Raw genomic sequence first — 21315 nt, 5'->3', positions numbered from 1 at the left:
TCTAGGCAAGCAATCATTGAACGGGTATGGGGAGATGGGGAGAACGCAGTAATAAGATAGTCACTTGCTAGATCCACATTCATAACTATGGTTTCTGCTTCATTGTTATTGATGAGGTTTTCCTCAGTTACAGTTTGACAAGACTCAAGGATTCCTTTTAAGAGATGATTTTTTTTGACGAATTTGCAGTTTTTCAGCCTCTGCTTTCTTTCTTGGATCACAGTGTTTTAGAAGAATCTCTGCTTTACTTATTCACTAGGCTTTCAATAGAGAATCACATTAATCCTTTTAAGCTCCTTATTCTAATGATTTATTTTGTTGAAAACTGTAGTGATCCTCCTTTGAATTTTAATGATTGCTGGCTATTCAAGGATTCATTGTTTTGACTTCCTGTCCTTACCTTTGTTTCTTACATGTCTGTAGGGAACACCTGTCTAATACTGTATCTGGCCTTAGTTCTCACTGGCTTACCATATTCACTCAAGCCTATCTTAAAGTGTTAAGCTGAAATGCTAGCAACTCATCCATGAAAATAAATGTAGGATATATATTTGCAGAGATAGGCAGATAGACAACAGAAGGACAGATAAATGGATTGAGTCATTTTTTTCAGTGGAAGTAATAATTTGGATATGATGAAGTATTATAATTATTGTAGAAAAGTTAGTTAAATATAATGTTCCTAGTCTTAAGTCGGTAAGGGTTTGATACCTGTGATACATCTAATAGTAACTGAAAGTTTGGGGTGTTGTTTTTGCCATGTGCACCAGAATTCCCATTAGCCACTCAATTTCCGTTTTTCAATATGACAAGTATAGATGTGCTAGGGGAGTTTTCCAGTACTGCTGGAATGGTTCTTTTCTTTAAGTGCTCTGAGATCCCTAGTAGTAGCTTTGCAAGAAAAAAGCCACCACCAGATCTCAAGCATGAATAGTGTGAATAATGTTCTATTTTCAAAATCTAGCCCTTTTGTAACTGTCTTCATTTTCTGTTTTGTCCACTCTGTGTAACCACACACAGAATGCTTCCCTCCCCTGCCCCTTTACAAATATCACCTAAGAACATCATGAGTTTCAAGAATACATTATTCTAATACAAGATTTTAACAACTACACTGTATTTATGCATAATACATTTTCTTCCTTATCTACAGGCTTTTGGACTTTGATTCAGAATATCAGGAGCTCTGGGATTGGCTGATTGACATGGAATCTATAGTGATGGACAGCCATGACCTGATGATGTCAGAGGAGCAGCAGCAGCATCTTTACAAGGTTAGAGCTACCATTTCTGCCTTTACTTTGCTATAGAAGATCTGATTAGCCTGACAAGTCTTTCTCTCTTAGGATATCGCTACGTTCATTGTATGTATCATGGTGTCTATTAGAATTCCCTTCCCTGTCCCCAACCTCATTTCCATCCCCTGTGTGCTGACAGGCTGCACCGACATCATAATTGCAAGAAAGTTCCCTTTATCACATTCTATTTGGCGTAATTCTATAGAAGGACAAAGATTTATCTTCAAGATGAATAGCAATAAATGAAACTGCATTAATAAATAGGTAGAAACAAAATGAAGAATAAATGGGATGGTAACATTTAACCAAATGTGTTTTGATTGGTGCACTCCAATGGATATCATTTACCCCTTAGATCTTTTCAGGAAAGAAAGAAATTTGCCTTGTTTCGGTGTTTCCAGGATGCAGGACCCTTCCAATTTAATTTTTATTAGTCATACATAAAGCAGATAATGTCATGTTGAGTCAATACATTTAAGGATGATTTAAGGAAACTGATTTCGAGCTCACATATTGATTGCAGGTCATCAATCTAATAAACTTATGTTTATGTACATACATATATGTATGCATATATAGAATTTTCTCTGTTTGCTACTCTATGCTTAGCTCACTGCATTTTATCAATCTTTCTACTTAACAAGGAGTTTTAGAAGTTTTCACAAAACAGCCATGTGATTTTGACCGAAGAACATGTTGTAGGCTTCCCAGTAACTGAAAAGCTGTAGGGGGAGGGAAGAGGGACTTTCCATAGAAATACCAGGCTGCACTAAATCTTCCTCATTTAGGCAATTTTTATTGGAGTAATTCTGACAGTTGTCATCCTTGAATTGCTTTGAGCATATGGCATATTTCAAAGAGCAGATTGTGAATCATAAAAAATAAAATTAATAACTAACCACAGAATCAGCAACAGTATAATGACAAGAAACAACTACCCTCTAGACTTAAAAAAAATCTTAGAGAATAACTAGTGCATTCAAGGTCAAATAAAAGTTGTTTTCTTTCTTATTCTGTAATGCTGTTTTAAGTTACACTTTCTCAAATATAATACCTGAAATCCTCTCCAGCCTCCATGCCAAAAGCAGAAGTATTTCTGATTTTTGTAGGTTTAGTTGACTTTAATTAGCATCTCTTGGGAATCATTTTCTTAAGAGAATGTAGAAAGAATCTCTGGGGCTCCATGAATGGAGAAACTTACACCTCCAGAGAATTTTGTCTCTAATAAATGGATTTTACTGACTATTACTCTTTTTTGGATATTTGTCAACATCAAGAGCAAAGCTATCAAATCCATTTTCTAATATAATACCATGAGAATGACAATATCATCCTAAAATAATGAAGCCCAGATCACCTAGTACATTCTAGGTTAAATCCAAGAATCATATATGGAAAAAAAAATTAAGTCAGTCTAAATCTCTAGTAGGATTATATTATTTTCTATTTCTAATTCCTACATCTTTTATAAGTTATGAAGATATAAACATTAAGAATCAACCCCCAATTAAGGGGGAAAATTTAAAATTATGAAGGGCCATTTAGCCATATGACCTTAGCCATAACTTGACAGGCCATTGCACCTTAGATGCTGCTCACATTAGTCGTCTTGCCCTATTTCCTATCATGCACACTCTCTGAAAAGTTGTGCTTCACTTGTAAAAAAATGACATCCAGTTAATCTATATTGCAATCAACATTAAATCTTAAAAAGAAAGGGTTGCCCCCCCCTTTTTCCCCCAATTGCTTCTCTTGACGTGGGTTGCCTGAGATTGCACTTTCTACTCTTCCTCACTCTCTTGCTTGGTGTCCTCAGCACCGAGAGTTCTCATGGGTCACGATACTATTTCCAAACTTTTTTTCTGCCTGTGGCTTTTTGCCTAGAAGTGTCTCATATTGCTATGTATGAGTTAAATGGATTTGGAATTAGAGAATTTAGGTCTGAATCTCCATTGTGATTTATTTACTACCTGTGTGACCTTATACAAATCATTTAGCTTCTTGGAGCCTTAGTTTCTTTATTTGTAAAATAACAGGATTAAATTAGATGATCAAAAGTGGATTTTATATCGCATGTTAAGTTTTACAAAGCTCTTTACATATATTATATTATTTGATCCTTGTAGAAAACCTGTGAGATAAATACTAGGGATAATAATTTTGAAACAGACAAATATGGACATTTCCATATACAAAGAGGATTGTATATAAAAGAGAATTGTATATAAAATCTTAAATCTTGATTATATAGTGCTTTTAAAAAATTTTTTAATTTAATACAAATTAAATTTAGTACAAATAACTTCCCTGATTGTCTCTTCCATTCTGAACTTCCTCTGTTCTCTTTTGTGTATTTTAAAAACATTTACCTTTCTTTCCTTCCTTCCTTTCTTTCTTTCTTTTTCTTTCTTTCTTTCTTTTTCTTTCTTCCTTCCTTTCTTTCTTTCTTTTTCTTTCTTTCTTTCTTTTTCTTTCTTTCTTTCTTTCTTTCTTTCTTTCTTTCTTTCTTTCTTTCTTTCCTTCCTTCCTTCCTTCCTTCCTTCCTTCCTTCCTTCCTTCCTTCCTTCCTTATTTCCTTTCTCTTGTCTTTCTTTTTTGGATTACTATCACTATCTCCATTACTCTCTGTCCAAAAGCCTTCCCCCATAACAAAAAATATGTATAGTCAAAGAAAATAAATTCATACTTTGGCTGGATCTGAAAATGTATGTCTATTTCTGTACATCTAGTCTATCACCTCTTTGTTAATAACTGGGAAGCAGGCTTTATCATTAACCTTCTTGAGTCATAATTAGTCAGAGTTGATCAGAGTTCTTAAGTTTCATATGTAACAAGACTGTCTTCATTTGGCTCAGAGGGAGGCCAGAATAGTTGTTTCTAGTATCTCCTTCCCTCATCCTTTTCAGAGGGAGATTTTGGTTCCTTCCAGGAAGGGAAGCAGGAGGTCTAAACAAGAGCTGCTCCGCTCTCTTCAGAGAGAGAGAATATTAGGCTAGAATCATATCTACTTCCTCCCTTAAATATTGTTAGTCTAGAAGATATGATTTTAAGGCTCAATCTAATCTCCGGATCAATATTTCTTTGTTGTTTGTTTGTTTTGTTTTTTTTTTTTTGTTTTTTTTTTTGGCAGGGTAATTGGAGTTTAATGACTTACCCAAGGTCACACAGCTAGTACATATGTCAAGTGTCTGAGGCCAGATTTGTACTCAGGTCCTCCTGACTCCAGGGCTGGTGCTCTACTCACTGTGCCACCTAACTGCCCTCAATATTTCTTAATGGGGAAAAGAGGACTCTCAGCTTTACATACAAGACTTGAATTTCTTCTCAGCAAAATCCAGTTTCACAATGAACACACATGGCATATTGCAAAGAAACCCAAGTTGATAGCAAAACAAAAAGCATATATACCAGACAATAGAGAATGAAGGAGCTCTCCCATGGGAAGTGAGGTAACTCACTTCAACCAAGGAACCCCAGATCTCACTCAGAGGGAAAATTCCCCTAAGTCTCTAGTGTAGCAAACTGGGGATAGCAACATGATAGAGATTGTCAGTTCCTCTTATACTGGCTTCTTCCCATAGTCTTTCTCCCCTCATGTCCCTGAAGAGAGGTTAGAATCCCATCTATCTTCTCTTATAAGGCTGGAGACTAGCAACTTCTAAAGAGATTGGAGAATAATTGAAAAGACCTTTTCTCTCTCTTGTCACCTTTACTCTTCCTCTGACACAAATGGTGGGCATTCATCCCACCAAAGAGGAGAGAATCCCATACCAATTATCTTTGATACTTGGATTACACATAACTGGTATATACATTTTTCATCATATGCATTTTCTCCGAGTTATGGTCACTTCAGTCTCTATTAGTTTATACAAATCTTCCCATGTTTCTCTGAATATTTTCCTTTCATCATTTCTTGTGACACAGTAATATTCTATTACATTCATAAACCATAATTTTCTCAGCTATTTCCCAAATAAATCAGTACCTACTGTATTTCTAGTTCTTTGTTACATTAAATGCTACTATACATATTTTTAATAGAGGGGTCTTTCCCCTCTCTGAACTCTATCCTTAATGGTGGTATCACTGAGGAAAAGAGTTAAAAGTTTAGCAACTTTGAGGGGAGGTGTATTTCTAAATTGCTTTCCACAATGGTTGAACCAATTTGTAGTTTCACAAAAAATACGCTAGTGCCCCACATCCCTTCATCCTCATTTTTTATCATCTTTGCCAATCTTGAGGATGGGAGGTAGATTCTCAGAGTTGTGTTAATTTGCATTTTTCTAATTGTTAGCAGTTGGGAGTATTTTTCATATGACTGTTGGTTAACTACCTTTCTTCTTTTAGAAAACCGCCCATTTATATCCATTACCCTTACTTTAGAAATGAAAATACTGAGCCCGGAAGCAATTAAATGACTCACCTATGTTTAAACATAGTTAGTGAGTGTTAGAAGCCGAATTTAAGCCCCGGCCTGGCATAGCTTTAAATCCAGCACTCTTACCGCTACCCCTTTGCTGTCACTAAAGGCCTGTCTAGCTCTAAAGCCAATGATGATGTTTAGGAAATCTTTTTTTTCTATTTTTACATGACTCATGGAAACAAATATGCACCTTTTTCTCCCTGAGCGGCAATACAGCATAGTGAAAAGAGCATGAGACTTAGAGCTAGGTCAGGTCTGGGTTAAATCTCACCTTGGCCACTTAATAGCTTTGTAACCAGGACAAGTTACTAAAACTTTCTCAACCTCAGTATTCTCAACGATAAAGTAAGCATAAGGATGCTTGTAGTATTTGGTTCTAAGATTATCTTTAGGATTAAAAGCTATTTGCTTAAGGTTTCATATGACTTGTCAAGCAATATTATTATTATTATGATCATTATTATTAGCATTGACCCCATTGAAAAGTGGAGGGCAGTTAGGAACCCTAAGCAAGATGTTGTAGGTGTTGCCACTATGACATAGGGTCCCTTTTGATCAATAATAAATCAATAAACATTTTTTTTATGCCTACTGTATGCCAAACACCATGCTAAGTACCAGGGATACAAAAAAAGCAAAAGACAGTCCCTGCCCTCAAGTAGCTGACAATCTAATGAATCCTTTGACACTATAACTTCTGACCTCAACTCTTGTGTGGCCTTAGGGTCTGGACCATGCTCAGACTCAGAGCTTGTTCCTGGTCCCAAGAAATCAGGAACCTAGAATTCTGTATTTATCTTGTATTACCAATATATGTTTATATTATTCTACCCCTTAGAATGTAAACTCCTTAAAGTTAGGGACTATTTTCACTTTTCCTTTGAATTCCCAACACTTAACAAATTACCCGGCATATGGTAATCACTTTAAAAAATGCTAGTTGATTGTGTGATTAGAAAACTGAATTCCAAGGAGATTGTGACTTGTTTAAGTTGATCAGGGAGAGAATCGGAACCACAATCCATGTCTCCTCACAACCATGTCAAATTTTTTTTTTCCTATTTTGTCAATGAGTAGGTATGGCAGTTTTAGTACTTGTTGGGGGAAGGGTTGATGCACTGAGGGCCCCTAGCTTTGATCAGCTTTGTTTAGCATATCTCATTTCAAGTATATCTGAATTCTGGGGAGGAACTTAAAATGAACCTGTCTTTCTAAGAGAGCAACCTCAGGGGCTGACCTTGAGCCTAGTCAGAAAAGTGACATCTTGACTCAGCTAACCGATTTCAGTGTGTCCCTGTGCCCACTCCCCCCGAGTTTTCCTGAATCTGCACTCATTCCCTTAGGGTCCTTTGGCTCCAGAGAGCTTTAGAACTATCTCCTCAGCCCTGCACATCAGTAAGATTTTATAGTATGAGGCTTATGAGTGGTTGGTGCTCTTAAGATCCTCAAGTCTTCATGATTGGCCAATCCTAAGATTTATAGAAGAAACTTACCAGAGTTTGGGGTAGGGGTGGGGAATCCAATTGCATATTTTTCATCCAGAAATTAAAAGGCTACTTTTCCAGCCTTCCTTCACACTGAGTCCCTGTATCCTATGCACATATCTTCTGGACTATTCACTGAATTCCACTTTCAACTTGAAATGACATTCTACTACAGGTTTTCTCTCCTTCTTCAAGTATCTAGAAGCACTTTGTTTTGAGAGATGCCATAGCATGAAGGTGGGAAAAATAGGCAACTTTGAAGCAGGAAACCTTGTCACCTGCCCTCTTCTGTGACTTTGTTTTGAGCCACTTAACCTACCTCACAGGGTCATTATGAGAAAATTGCCTTGTATACCTCAAAGCACTATAGATATAGAAGTGGTTTGGACATTTTCTTTGCACTTACTCCATTCTGTGGTAAAAAGGGATCTCTGTCAATATATAACCATGATACACACAAATTTATGACATACAGTTTTACTTTAATGTAGTCACATATAGCATAAATTATACATACGACTAAGGATAGGGACTAGAAGTGATTTTATTGAGACAGGAAACTCACAGGTGAGGAGCCTCCTACCAATGCAGGTGTCATCTTCTCTGAAAATTAAAACATTATAAGTTTATCTGGAGTAGAAGTGTCAAGCACATGGCCCTCAGGCACAGTACTAAGAAACAAGACTAAATGTAATTGGGAAATACCTAACAAAATAAATAAAAATACAAAAAATCTCATATGTAACATTATGTTTTAAAAGTATGGATTAGTAGTCTTCTTTTCCACTTGAATTTACAGCACTATTCTAGAGTGACTTACAGTTTGGCTATATGTCGGAGGCAGAATTAGAACCCATGTCTTCCTGTCTCTGAGACCACCGCTGTATTCACTACACCAGGGGTTAGGAACCTGTAGCCTTAAGGCCACATGTGGCAGCAGGTTCCCCACCCCTATACTATACCATACTGCCTCTCAACTATACATAGAATTTATATGCACAGATGCACATAGGTATATATATTGATGCAACATGTCTCAGTGGCTGTAGAACTGACCTTTGAGTCAAGAGGATGAGAGTTTAAGTCTTGTAACTAACACCTACTGGCTCTGTGACCCCTGGGTGAGTTACTTAATTTGCCAATGCCTCAGGCAAATCTATAAGACTTAAGTTGCAAAGAAGGTACTCATGAGCCGTTTCTCACCTGGAGCTTATTACATTGATGAAATCACAGTTTCTGTCCATAGCAGTGTGTGTGTTTATTATATCTACATATGCAGATAAACACGTAGATATATACGCATCTCTAGGTTAGATATAGCGATACATAAAATTGTGTTACAAGACAGAAACTTCATGTGTGGTAGGAGTTTCACAAGCATCTGCTGAAATTAATTGAATTTTTACCTAGGCTATGAACATTGATTCTTTCCCTGGACTCTTATCTAGCAACGTACATAATTACTAATATTTCGTTTTTCCCTTCTTTCTCTGAATCTACAATTCTTGAAACAAAGTTTTACTCAGTGGAAGACCTGGTGGATGACCATTCTCATATGTGGCATTCTGGGAAAGCAGGAACCATATCTTGTATAATTTGGCATCTCACAAAGTTTCTTGCACATTGTGTCCTTGGGACATATTTAGCACATTTGGGGGCACTAAAAAAAATCTGACACACGAGTGAATGACAATGCCTTGTATTTTAAAATAGAACTTTATAGTCTACAATGTGTTTGGTACATGCCTGAATCTCCTTTGATCTTCAAAATAACCCTTTGAAAGGGGTAAGGCAAGAATTTTGATTTCCATGTTTCCACGAAGAAACTTAGCCTCAAGAAGTAAGTGACGGAATAGGGACTCAAAACCAAGTTTTCTGATTGCAATTCCATTGTCGTTGCTACCATAACATAATGCTTTTCGTAATAGAATAGAATCATACCCTTTGTCATTAATGTAAGGGGTCATATGAATTTTTTAACTAGGAACATCTACTGAGTGGTGATAAAGTTCCAGATGTGAAGTTCTACCATTGTAGTACATAGCCACTGACCCTCCAAATTCCCTACTCCAAAGATATCTTTTCCTAACTCCCTCCTCCCACCGCCTCAGCCATTCTCCATTACAGTGTAATAGAAAGAGCTTCAGATTATGAATCAGAATGCCTGGATTCAAGTCTGGACTCTACCATGCATTAGCTGTGAGACCTTGGATAAGTCATTTAACCTTGATAAGTCCCACTCTTCTCACCTGTAAGATGGAGATGATAATTCTCGCATTACTACTTCACAGGTTCCTTGAGAGAATAGCACTTTGTAAATCTTAAAGTCTGCTATTTAAAACTGAATTTAACACAAAAAGAATTTATACAGTCACCCCTATGAGTCTGGCCCTGTTAAGTCCTAAAGATACAAAGAGAAAAACAAAACAACCCTTGTCCACAAGGGCTCTTCACACTCAACTGGAATCAAATAACTTTTGAGCTGGATGGAACCTTAGAACATATCTTGTCCGACTTCATCCATAAGAAAGCCAAGGTTCAGACAGGTAAGGTAATTTTTCTAAAGTTATACAGTTATTAAATGGCCCAGTAAGGACTGGATGAGCACCAGGCCTGGGGTCATGGAGACTTATCTTTCTGTTGCTACTATAACATAATACTTTTCATAATAAAATAGAACGATGATATATCATTAAGGCAGAATTCATGATTTCAAAGAAAATCCAGAAAGTCCAGAATTGCAGGATATAAGGAATTCTCTAATTAGAAGACAGAGGAGTTAAAGCATTTATTCAAACTCCAAAATAGCAGACCCACAGACCTGTGTCCCCAATTTGATATCCTGGCAAGAACCTTCCAAAACCAATATGCCCATCTCACATTAGCGACCAGGAGGTTACAGAAAAATATTATGGCAGCAAGCCAAGCTATACTGGTACTTCCCCCAATGCTAGGGCCCTCCAGTAAGAAGATTACCCACTGGCCTTAAGCCCTTGCTTGGCACTCTCTGGGCTGCACGAGGGTCAGTCCTGCTTTTAGTAGCGCCTGCTGCCACCTCCACCACCGCTTCTCCTTCTTCCACTATGTCTCAATCTCCAAGCTATGCTCTCTGCTTTTATATAGTCACCAGATGTCATCTCGTTGACTAGAACATCATCTGAGCGACCAGAACTCAGGCGCCTACCGTTGGCACCGGTCTTAGCCATTCCCCCTAGGACCCAGAGAGCCCCCCCAAGCCTATTCAAATGGGCGGGAAAGATCTTCTCATTTACTGATTGCCTTTGCACATACCCCTTTAGCAAATCTGACCTCAGATACTTCCTAGCTGTGTGACCCTGGGCAAGTCACTTAACCCTGTCTGCCTCAGTGTCCCCATCTGTAAAATGAGCTGGAGAAGGAAATGGCGAGTCACTACAGTATCTTTGCCAAGAAAACTCCAAAATGGGGTCATGAAGAGTCAGACATTACTAATAAACAACCAAACAACAACAACAAAGGATTGGAACCTAGTCTCCAAACGTGGGATTCTCTACTTTTTGTACTAGCTGCCTCCCTCTGTGTACAATAAAAATGTAAATTATTATTCTTACAGTGCTTGGCATGGTGCCTGGCACATAGTAGGTACTTGAGAAATGTTTCATTGATTCTGTACATTTTTTCTGTTGCTTCCTTTTCCATCACTTGGCGCTGCAATCAGTGCCAGTGCTAAAACCAGCATGTCTCCATTCAAAGACTAGAGAAATGCTGGATTAAAGTCACTAAGGGAGAACAAAAAAAAAAAATCATACAGTTGAGCTCTAGGCCTTTGCTCATTAAATACTGCCTCTCTGCGCCCTGTTCATTGTATATTCTCTTTTCTGGTGGCTGCTCCAAAATCAAATGTCCTTTTCCCCCTTATATTGATCAGGAAGAAAACCAGCCCAGTCAGTTCAGCTGGTCTCCTTGCTGATATTCTGTTTCATTCATCAAGTCACCTAAAACACTGAAAAGCAAGAAATTGGCTATTCTAACAGCAACAAGAATTATATAACATTTTCGTTGTCACAGTGTTTGACGAGCACTGTCTAATTTAGTCCTCACAACAACCCTGTGAGAGGTAGGTTTTATTTATTATTCTCATTTTACAAATGAGAAAACTCTCTCTGAGAGGGGTTAAGTGACTTGCCCAGGGTCATATCGATAGCAACCCTCTGAAGGCTAAATTTGAACTCAGGCCTCCATAAATTCAGGTCCACTGATCTCTTCTGTGCATCACAATTACATATTTCTAAATATCAGGTCAAGAAGGAGAAAGTTTCCTTTAAAACAATAATACAAAAGTTGAAGTTCTAAACAGAAAAATAAAGTAAGAATTCATAGACCACTTTCTTATTAATAGCATTTTTGGATTCATTAATATTTAAACAAATTTTTTCCACTGATTTTTTTTTTTTTGCTAAAAAGCCCTAAAAACAATCTCATTCTTATTAGAAATTTTCTGCCTTTTAAGTGAGGTATCTTCTTTTTATTTGGGCAAAAATCTGCATTGCAACCCTCTTTCCTTCACTCCCTTCTCAAAACTGCCCCAGCTCTGAATATGGACCTGCTTATTGTCGCTTTTTCTAATAAATGTTGACAGTATTGTCAACTCATAAAAGCACAAACATAGCTTTCTTGTTTCATTTTTAACCCCCCTCTTCCCACCTGAGAAACACTTCCAAACTCTCTCCATGCACTTCTCCCCTGTACTCACCTCAACAAACATACACACTCCCATACTTTTACCCCTTTCCTCTCTGGGACAATTTAATTTGTCAAAAGTAACTGCTGTGATTTTCAAAGTTCAGCTCCTATTTGGACTAGAGTTACAAAGCCAGAATTCATAATCACAGGGAGCTGTCACTCTGCAGGTCTGTGTGCACATTAACTATTAATGGAGAAATATTTAAAACTCACTTGCAAAGGAAAAACTCCAATTTTTCATTTCTCTACAGATCAGAGGTGGCATTATTCTTGGGTTCAGGGAAGCTCAAAATTCTCCCACCCATCCCTTAAATTTTTAAAGATCAATTGACTTGAAATAACTTTGGCCAGCATAATCCTAGCCTAGCTTTTTTTTTTCTGGTGCTGCTTTTCTCATGGGTGCTCATGGCATGTCCCCATCATCCTGTGCCTGGAAAACCAGATTTTAAAACAAACTTTTCTTCACCAAGTAAGGTACACTGGAGACAGTGCTTCTTTGTAAATGAAGCTACTGTCCAAGCAATTCTGGAAGACCATGTGAGACCAGAGTCCCAGGGATTCCTTAATCAGAATGTCCTAATCTTGGGAGTGTTAACTCCACAGCTACGCATTGAACAATAGGGAGTATTGTTAGGGTATCACCAAGCTGAGCAAACCATTGCCTTTACAGAAACAGCTCTGCGAGCTCTAACTTTTTGGGGCTGCATTTTTTTTTCACTGGTAAAATGAGTAATTTGGATTATATGACCCTCAAGAAGGTCACACTGAGAGGTAGTGGGGAGCATTATTTTTGGTGTCAATATCTCAGTATGATTCCAACCATGTGACCTTAGACAAATAGCTTAAACTCTACATTCTTCTTCTGTGAAATGGGCATTTGATTCAATTCCATTAACTTCAGGCATTTATTAAGTACCTACTACCAGGGGTGGGGAACCTTTGGCCTCCAGGCCACATGTGGCCTTCTAAGTCCTTGGGTGTAGCCTTTTGGCTGAGTCCAAGTTTTACTGAAGAAATTCTTTTATTAAGGAGATTTGTTCTGCGAAGTTTGGACTCAGTCAAAGGACCGCGCTTGAGGACCTAGTGGGCCCCATGTTGTCTTGAGGCCACAGGTTCCCCACCCCTGGGATACTTTACAAGAGTTTGGGGATAAAAGGACAAAAATGAAATACCCTTTTTCCTGAAAGAGCTTGCATTCCAGCTCCACAGGCTACCTGCATTGCCAATTTATTATGAGAGAAGCTCTTTGAAACTTTGAAGTACCATATAAAAATGTGTTATTATTTGGGATCACTTCCTGTTCTTAGATATTGGGATTCTGTATTGCTCATTTCAGTTCAACCCTCTAATCTGTCAGAAGTCCTTACTTCCTGACAATCACATTTTTAATTTTGAGGGACTTGTGAAGGTCTACATGAAGAAAAGGGCAAATTGTCTTGTTCTGTAAAGGTGAGACAGTATAGATGAGCCTGACATGCGCCTAGAGTGTTGGAAAACTTGGTTTCCAATCCAACCTCTGGCATTTTATTTGTGTAATCATGGGTAATCATTTAACTTTTTCAAGCTTCAATTTGCTCTTCCTTAAAATGGGAATAATTGTACTGGTATTACCTCCTTCCCAGGGTCATTGAGAGCCTCAAATAAGTTCGTCTAAGCAAAATACTTTAGACGTAGCTAGGTAACAAGACCATCTAAGGCTAAACTTGAAGAATCATTGCTGAGTCCATAGAGGATACTGCACTCGCCTATGCTTCCTCTGCCCCAGTCTCTCTCCATGAAGGGCCCTTCTCAAATCTGGACCCCCAGGCATATGGTCTGGGACAAGGTTAGTCCTGGGGGCTGGGGCCCGGCCTCGATTAGGCTCACCATTCTCACATTTTTCAGCTTTTTAAGTACCCTTTGGGGTAGCAACCTGGGGAGAATTATAATATTTTACTAATTTGTTTTATGGCTCATGCTTAGGTAGGGCTTTCCCAAAAAGAGGGAGTAAAAAGAGAAGGTCTTCATATACAATGGGCAGCTAGGTGGCATAGTGGATAGAGTGCTGGTACTGGAGTTGGGAAGACGCATCTTCCTGAGTTCAAATTTGGCCTCAGACCCTTAACTCACACACTTAACTGTGTGATTCTGGACAACTCACTTAATCCTGCTTGCCTCAGTTTCCTCATCAGTAAAATGAACTAGAGAAGGAAATGACAAAGCACTCCAATATCTTTGCCAAGAAAACCCCAAATGGGGTCATGAAGAGCTGGACACAACTGAACAGCAGTAATCATTGTCTTACAGTGCAAGTCCTGTAGTGATGAGTCATGCCAGGCTAGAGTACCTTCTCCCCTCCCAAAAGTTTCCACGTGGTTGCCCAGATCTAGAAATTTCATGAGGATGGCCCTTAATATATAATTATTTCCTTTATGTCAGAGAGGCTAGAGACCCATTTGTTTTATACAACAGAATAAGGATGCACACTTTGGGCAACTTGGGAGTCCCGAGTTTCTAGTTGAATTGCTGCTTGTGTGTGTAAGTCTGAAGAAAAAGATCTGACCTGCAAATTGATTTGTAGAGGATCAAATGGAAAACTTTAGGCCATTTCTCACCAGTAAGTACCTTTCTTTGGCCAAAAGTTGAAATGGAAAGGAATGGAGTAGAAGATACAGAGGAAAAGAGTAGAAGAAATTGGGTATAAGAAAGCTTTTGACAGAGAAATGACTACAAGACAGAAAGAAGCAAGACATCTGTATTGAAGGGGAAGAAAAGTAGTTTTGCTTTTTTAAACTATGAAAACCAGGCTTCATATGGAATGCAAAATGAGAGAACTGAAGAATGAAAAGATAGAAAGTGCCAAGAAAAAGTGTAAAGGAGGGCAAGAGCCATAATTACCAATTTTGAAAATTTAGGTAGGTTGGAGAAGAATGTAGCAAGGTAGAGCAGGGACAGATCATGAAGGAGCCACCATGGTTCCTGGGAGAAGAAGCATGTCTTCTGGATTCTTCTCATTTTAATTAATTATTCTTGCTAGCAAGATGCTAAATTCAGGTGTTTCTACACTGTGGAAAGAGGATCAAACCTAGATATTACCCAGTGTGCATTTAGTCTGAGAAGTCTGAGAAGGGCTGACTTATTTAAATAGAAATGGTGCTTTGGAAAAGAACATTAAAGGGGAAAATGAAGAAATTAAGTATGTATTAAATAAAAACATAGTTGAATATTTTTTTTCCCAAACAGCCCTAGTGGTTTAAAAAGAGTGGTAAAAGAAGCAGTGGATACATACATATATATGCATATGTATATATATATATATGAAAATAAATATATATACACATGTATATATGTATGTTTATGTACACATACATAATATATATGTCTATATTTATATAGTGAAGGGGAGATATGGAGTCAAGGAAGAAAAATGAGGCACAGTTGAATCTTCATTTTTGTAATTTTATAACTATTTGGTACCAAAATGATAGGATGGTTATGAACTGATCATAGAAAGCAGATAAATCTGACTTTTTACCAATTCATGATTTCCAGCTCCTTGAAATAAATGTGGCCTATTTTATCCTGGACTAGATTGATCTAACCAGTTTCAGATGTAGCTGAAATCTTGCTGGTTGAACTCCAAGATTTTTGCCTTGGCCCCTAATTCTCCAATAAGATTAAGCCTGATTTTAGTACAGGTCATAGTAGCTAAGCTTAAAATCCAAGAAGCCCATTAGTTTACTTGCAACCTTTTTTGCACAGATGGTGCCTAGGATGCCAAATAAATGTTGAAGAATTTAAATTACCCTTTTGCTGGAATTTGGGTATGGCTTTTTACATCTGTATCCTGAGCATTCAGTTTGAAACAAATCCATATTTATTGAAGCTGGGGAAATAAAAATGGAACTATTACACATAGGAAGTTAATGATAATTCCTTACATTTCCCCAGTAGATTAATTGTAAAATTTAATTGTATTGTAGATTAGAACCCCATTAAAATTAGGATATGCTTGTTAAAATCATTATGACACTGTGAATAACATTAACTAGTCGTCTTTTTTATTTAAAAAAAGTAAGAGGAATGAGAATACTAGGCTCTCCATTACTACTTCCAGATTTTTGTTACAGTGGTAGTGGTTAGTGGTTTTATTTTAGCAAAGGTTCAAAGTTATTTAAAATAGCCATTGTATATACATTTAATCTGAAGGTGGCAGTTTATTTCCCAAATGTTTTTTCTATCTATTACTGATTGTTTGATTCATTCATTCATTCAGTTACTTACATATTTATTTCATTAACCAGAAGGCAGCTAGGTGCTGGAATGCTTTAGAAGGCAGCTCTCCAAATTGGAGTCCTAGGTGTATGGAGTGCTGGATATAATGTTAGACATATGAAGTGTTGGTCAATTTTGATGAACTTTTCTCCTCCTCTCTTATTCTTTGTTAAAAGGATTAGCCTCTTGGAGAGAAAGAAAGAGGGGATAATTGGAAAATAAAAGTGATCTGAGAGCCATAAATTTTGTTTAAAATAAGAAAAAGAAGATGGCTCTGAAGACAAGGCTTTTGAACAGTTTATGTAAGATTGTTTAGGTTGAAAAGCCCTCTACTCCCATTGAAGAAAATTTTTTTTAATGTACATTGAGGGATTCACACATTCAAAAAAAGTTTGTGAGAGTTGAAGGCTAGAAGGTGTATATATAGAGGGGTGCATAGAGTAGGGGGAAGAGGGCAGGGAGAGAGAAAGAATGAAAGTGAGCAGCAGTTTTGGGTTGTTGCTGGTGAGCTCCTGTCCTCAGGAAGGTGCAGGGGGTTTCCCCCCCTCCCCGCCCGGGTAGATGCTGCTGCTGCTGCTACTGCCAACGGCTGCTGCATTATGGCTCTCTCTGGCTCAGCCCGCTATGGCCCACAGTGGATCAAACAAACCGTGTTAAAGTTTGCCTCATTTGCATCACTTCTAGACAGCCCTGTCGTACTCTTTGCTGACAGGAAATCACTGTCTTTGTCACCTTTTTTCAGGGCTCTCCTTTTGGCAGAGATGGGCCATGTGACCGCGCTTAATCACAACAGCAGGGCTGGCTCGGAACTCAATGACATGTTTTCCTCAGCACTTCAATAAATGGGGGAGAAGAGTCAGTAGGAAATGACTACATTAATTTTAGAGTGAAAAGATAATTAACACTTGAAGGACTAATGCTACAACCTATGGAATTATTATTCAAATTAAACTTAATTTATTAAAAACTTGTGGAGACTACCTCCCCTAAATGGAGCTGTTGGGGGAGAAAAAAATGGAGCTCTGAATAGCATTCATGTGAATCTATGTAGAGAGATGTAGACAAGATGTATCTCTATGTATGTATGGGAGGTTGGGAAGGGTGCCTAAACCATAGCAAGGAGTTGCTGGTTTGGAAAGAAGGGCATAAATGGGCCAAAAAGTGAAACATTTGGGACTGGAGGTTAAAGTATGTAAAATGCTTACTTAGATGATATGAATAGGATACAGGCAAACAAAAGCAGCAGTGTGCTCCTCGAAAACTGCGCCTAAAGGAGTTTCCTTAGCAACACAAATGCGGTTCCAAAAGCAGACAGAACTTTCCTCAGAAAACATACTATTAATAACAACCTTCCGGAACAACTTGGAACAATTTGACGACTTGGCAGTAATAATGCCGAGTGTTCTGCAAATTAATCTCGAACACATAACAGTTAGGCTTCCCTTGCCCGTACTTCTCCTGGACTCTGAGACTTAGTCCTGTTCTGGTTGTGGGGATGAATGTGAAAAGTAGTTCCAAATACTGCTGTGGAGAGAGAGAGGGGGGGGGGGGGGGGGTGGGAGAGAGAGAGAGAGAGAGAGAGAGAGAGAGAGAGAGAGAGGAGAGAGAGAGAGAGAGAGGAGAAAGGGAAAGGGCGAGAGAGGGGGAGAAAGAGAGAGAGACAGAGAGAGAGAGAGAGAGAGAGAGAGACGAGACAGAGACAGAGACAGAGAGACAGAGAGAGAGACAGAGAGAGACAGACAGAGAGAGAGAGAGAGACAGAGAGGGAGAGAGGAAGAGAGAGAGAGAGAGGAAGAGAGAGAGAAAGAGAGAGGAGGGAGGGAAGGAGAGAGAGAGAGAGAGAGAGAGAGATAGAGAGAGAGAGAGAGAGAGAGAGAGAGAGAGGAAGAGAGGAAGAGATGAAACAAGTATTAGTGGCTCCTCATGATCAATGTCTGTGTTCTCCTTCCCCTAACCTGCAGAAGAGATCAGTTTAATTAGATTAGCTTATTCCAGTTAAAACAACAGTTACATTCAATTTTTTATTTCTATCCAGCCATTACCGGGGACAAAACTTTTGAAAGGGTTAAGGGTCTGAAAAGTACTGTTCTGTTGAGAACATCTTGAGGGCATTGGTTATATAAATGTAACACTTCACTAAAAATGTGCTGTGTTATTTTTAAATACATCATCATTTCTTGTCAGCCACAGAGAATAAACTAATCTCGGATCTACTTTTGCCAATGGGAATCATTTAAATTCTCCTGAAGGCTGTAAGTTTACAGCCAGGAAAGGTAGAGTACTCTACCACTTTGACCTTTCTCAAAGCCTTAGATCTAAAGGTTAAAAGTAATCAATATCTCATTGTGCTGCTTGGTTTCAGGGTAATAAGTAATAACCATCATGTTAAAATCTAAATGATTGCAGATAGCCCTTAAGTGAGTTGACCCATTCAGGAACTGTTTTCTTTTTTTTTTTCCCCTTTTTTAAAATTGCAATCAGGATAGTCATTAGAGTTTGCTAATAAACTTTTAGGGGGAATTACAGAAATCTGTAGTCTTTATCTTCTTGAAATATGACTTCTGGATGCAGATGGAAGGGTGTAGTGTTTCCTCCTGTGGGAAGTTGAAAGGTTAGGCTGCTCTGCTATTGAGATTTATAGATTTCTTTCTCATGTCTATAAAATAAATTAGGGAAACATTTTAATTCCATACAAGGAGGAGGTTTTGTTCACAGTCACCTCTGGCTCCTGAATTACTTGGTGCTCTGTATGTAATTCAGATCAATGATTTAACAGAAGTATCCCTTTACCTATTATTTAGCCCCACCTCTTCCTAAATAGAACTTACCTTTAGCTGGCACACTGAAGTTTTGCCCGACAGGTATACAGACTGTAGGGCAGGTAGGTGGCACAATCGATAGAACACTAGGCTGAGAATCAAGAAGACTCCTCTTCCTGAGTTCAAATCTGGCCTGACAGTTACTAGCTGCATGACCCTGGGTAAGTCACTTAACCCTATCTGCTTCGGTTCATCTGTAAAATGAGCTGGAGAAGAAAATGGCAAACCACTCCAGTATCTCTGCCAAGAAAACCCCAAATGGGATCACAAAGAGTCAGACACAACTCAACAACAACAATTCAGGCTGGGGGATTATAAATTCTACCCCCAACCATGGCAATATGAGGTCTTGTCTTTTTTTTTTTAAAGAAAAACCAACTTTATCATTGGCCAAGGAACCAAAATGAATGCTACATGTTAAGAGCCTACCTCTAAAGATTCACACACAAAAAATTATCGATATGATATGGAATTAGGTCCTTTTATTTTTCTCATAATCCTTCCAATTTTCATAAATTATTTAGATTACATGCCATTCTTCCAAAAAGTGAGAAGGTAGAGGTAGAGATCTTATCATTTCAAGCCAAATCCCCTAGATGCTGATGCTGATGGGTAAGATACATCTTAATTGCTTTCACAAGCACAAATATCCATTCCCTTCTTGCTGCTATCTCACCACAAGCCTGGCCCTATGTTAAGCTTCAGTAGCTGAGTGTTCATGGGATCTGATTCCACTAAATCATGAAATCTCAAAGTCAGAGAGACTTTAGAAGTCTGGCCTGATGTCCCATGTAGGAGGTATATTGGGAGGGTCAGTTCTTCCCTCTTCTCTCCAGCTGACTAAAATTCCACCAATACAATTAGTTTGCTTTGGAACACCAAGGTCTTTCAGATCTCTAGGAATACCTTGACAAAATGCAAATATACTTAGAAGGCATAAATTCCAAGTCATTATGAAATTGCATGTGAATGCCTTTCAGTCCTTATTATCTAGCCAGAAAAAGGGGGTGGGTGGGTATAGAACACAGTATTGCTAGGAACAAGAAAAGTGATGGTAAAACACTTGTACAAGTAGGTGAGCATCAAAGACAAACTTATTTTATTTTTAATGAGGCAATCAGGTTAAATGACTTGTCCAGGGTCACACAGCTAGGAAGTATTGTCTGAGGTGAAATTTGAACCCAAGTCCTCCTGACTCCAGAGCCAGTGCTCTATCCACTGCACCACCTAGTTGCCCTCAAAGACAAACTTATTATCCAAGGATCGCGTGTATTTAGATCTGCTTGGGAACTTAAGTCACCTAAGTCCAACTTTCTCATTTTACAGATGAGGCAACTGAGGCTCAGAGAGATTAAGCAAACAAGGAGCAAGCATTTATTAAGTGCCCACTGTATTCCAGGCACTGTGCTCGGCACTGAGGTTACATAAACCAAAAGCAAAATAGTCCCTGCCCTCAAGGAGCTTACATTTTATTTACCTGCCCAATGTCACATAGTAAGTCATACAGCAAGTGACAGAACCAGAGTTCTAACTCAGGTCACCCAGATCTTAAACACAGAATTTTTCTACTTTAAATTTGTTGAAGGTTAGCCCTTATCACCACCATTCTTCTCATCCATATTCCACACTCTAAACTGCCAGTGGAATTGACTCTGGTATTTTTCTTTCTTTACTCATTCTTTTTTGCTGGGATGAAAGGGAATATACAGTGTATGGTAGAAATTACTTCTGAAAAAAAAAACAAAAAAAAACCCCACAAAAGACTTGGATTGATTCTCTAACCAGTCCTTCATCTATGCTATGAAACCTTCCAAATTTGAACACGGGCTGCCCTAGGGAAATGTTGCCAGTTTGAGTCACATTGGGGGCTTCCTGTGTTTTGTCAGATTCAGGATAGTGATAGTTGAAAATGTTTTTTTGTTTTGAAGGAGAGAAACTAAAAGCAGCACAAACCTGGGAGAATTTGACCTCATGGATCTTATTAATGCCAAGGGGAGTTGCCTAGAAAAGTCCCTATGGAGTACTGCCCTATATGAAATTCACTTGTAGAGAAATTCTTTGAGTTTTGTCAGGCAAGCCAATCTTAGCTCCAAAGAGCTAAGGACATTCTCGAGCAATAACTGATATTCCACATTTCTTTTAGGCATTTGTGTAGTTCATACATTCCTAAAACCAGGCACTTCTGTAAAACTCTATCACTAATAAGGCACAATGGGGTACGTTAAATACAGAGCAGTGGTCTTGCTGCTTGGACTAATTTACATAAGAACAGGAAGCAAACAAAAAGTCAGCCATCCTAACCTTTTTTTTTT

At 38.3% G+C, this 21315-nt stretch overlaps 1 protein-coding gene across 2 annotated transcripts in view; it reads left to right on the top strand.

Annotated features, from left to right (window-relative positions):
* AKAP6 (A-kinase anchoring protein 6) overlaps positions 1-21315 on the top strand; it is a 495488-nt gene that overhangs the window by 330310 nt on the left and 143863 nt on the right. For both annotated transcript variants that reach the window (XM_036734767.1, XM_036734768.1), the window contains one exon: positions 1154-1274. In XM_036734767.1, the coding sequence (XP_036590662.1) occupies positions 1154-1274 (121 nt within the window). The remainder of the gene's footprint in view (positions 1-1153; positions 1275-21315) is intronic.

This window comes from Trichosurus vulpecula, chromosome 8 (assembly GCF_011100635.1).
Source record: "Trichosurus vulpecula isolate mTriVul1 chromosome 8, mTriVul1.pri, whole genome shotgun sequence".
NCBI lineage: Eukaryota > Metazoa > Chordata > Mammalia > Diprotodontia > Phalangeridae > Trichosurus > Trichosurus vulpecula.
Note: the sequence above shows the minus strand (reverse complement) of the source record. Positions and strands in the feature narration are given on the sequence as shown.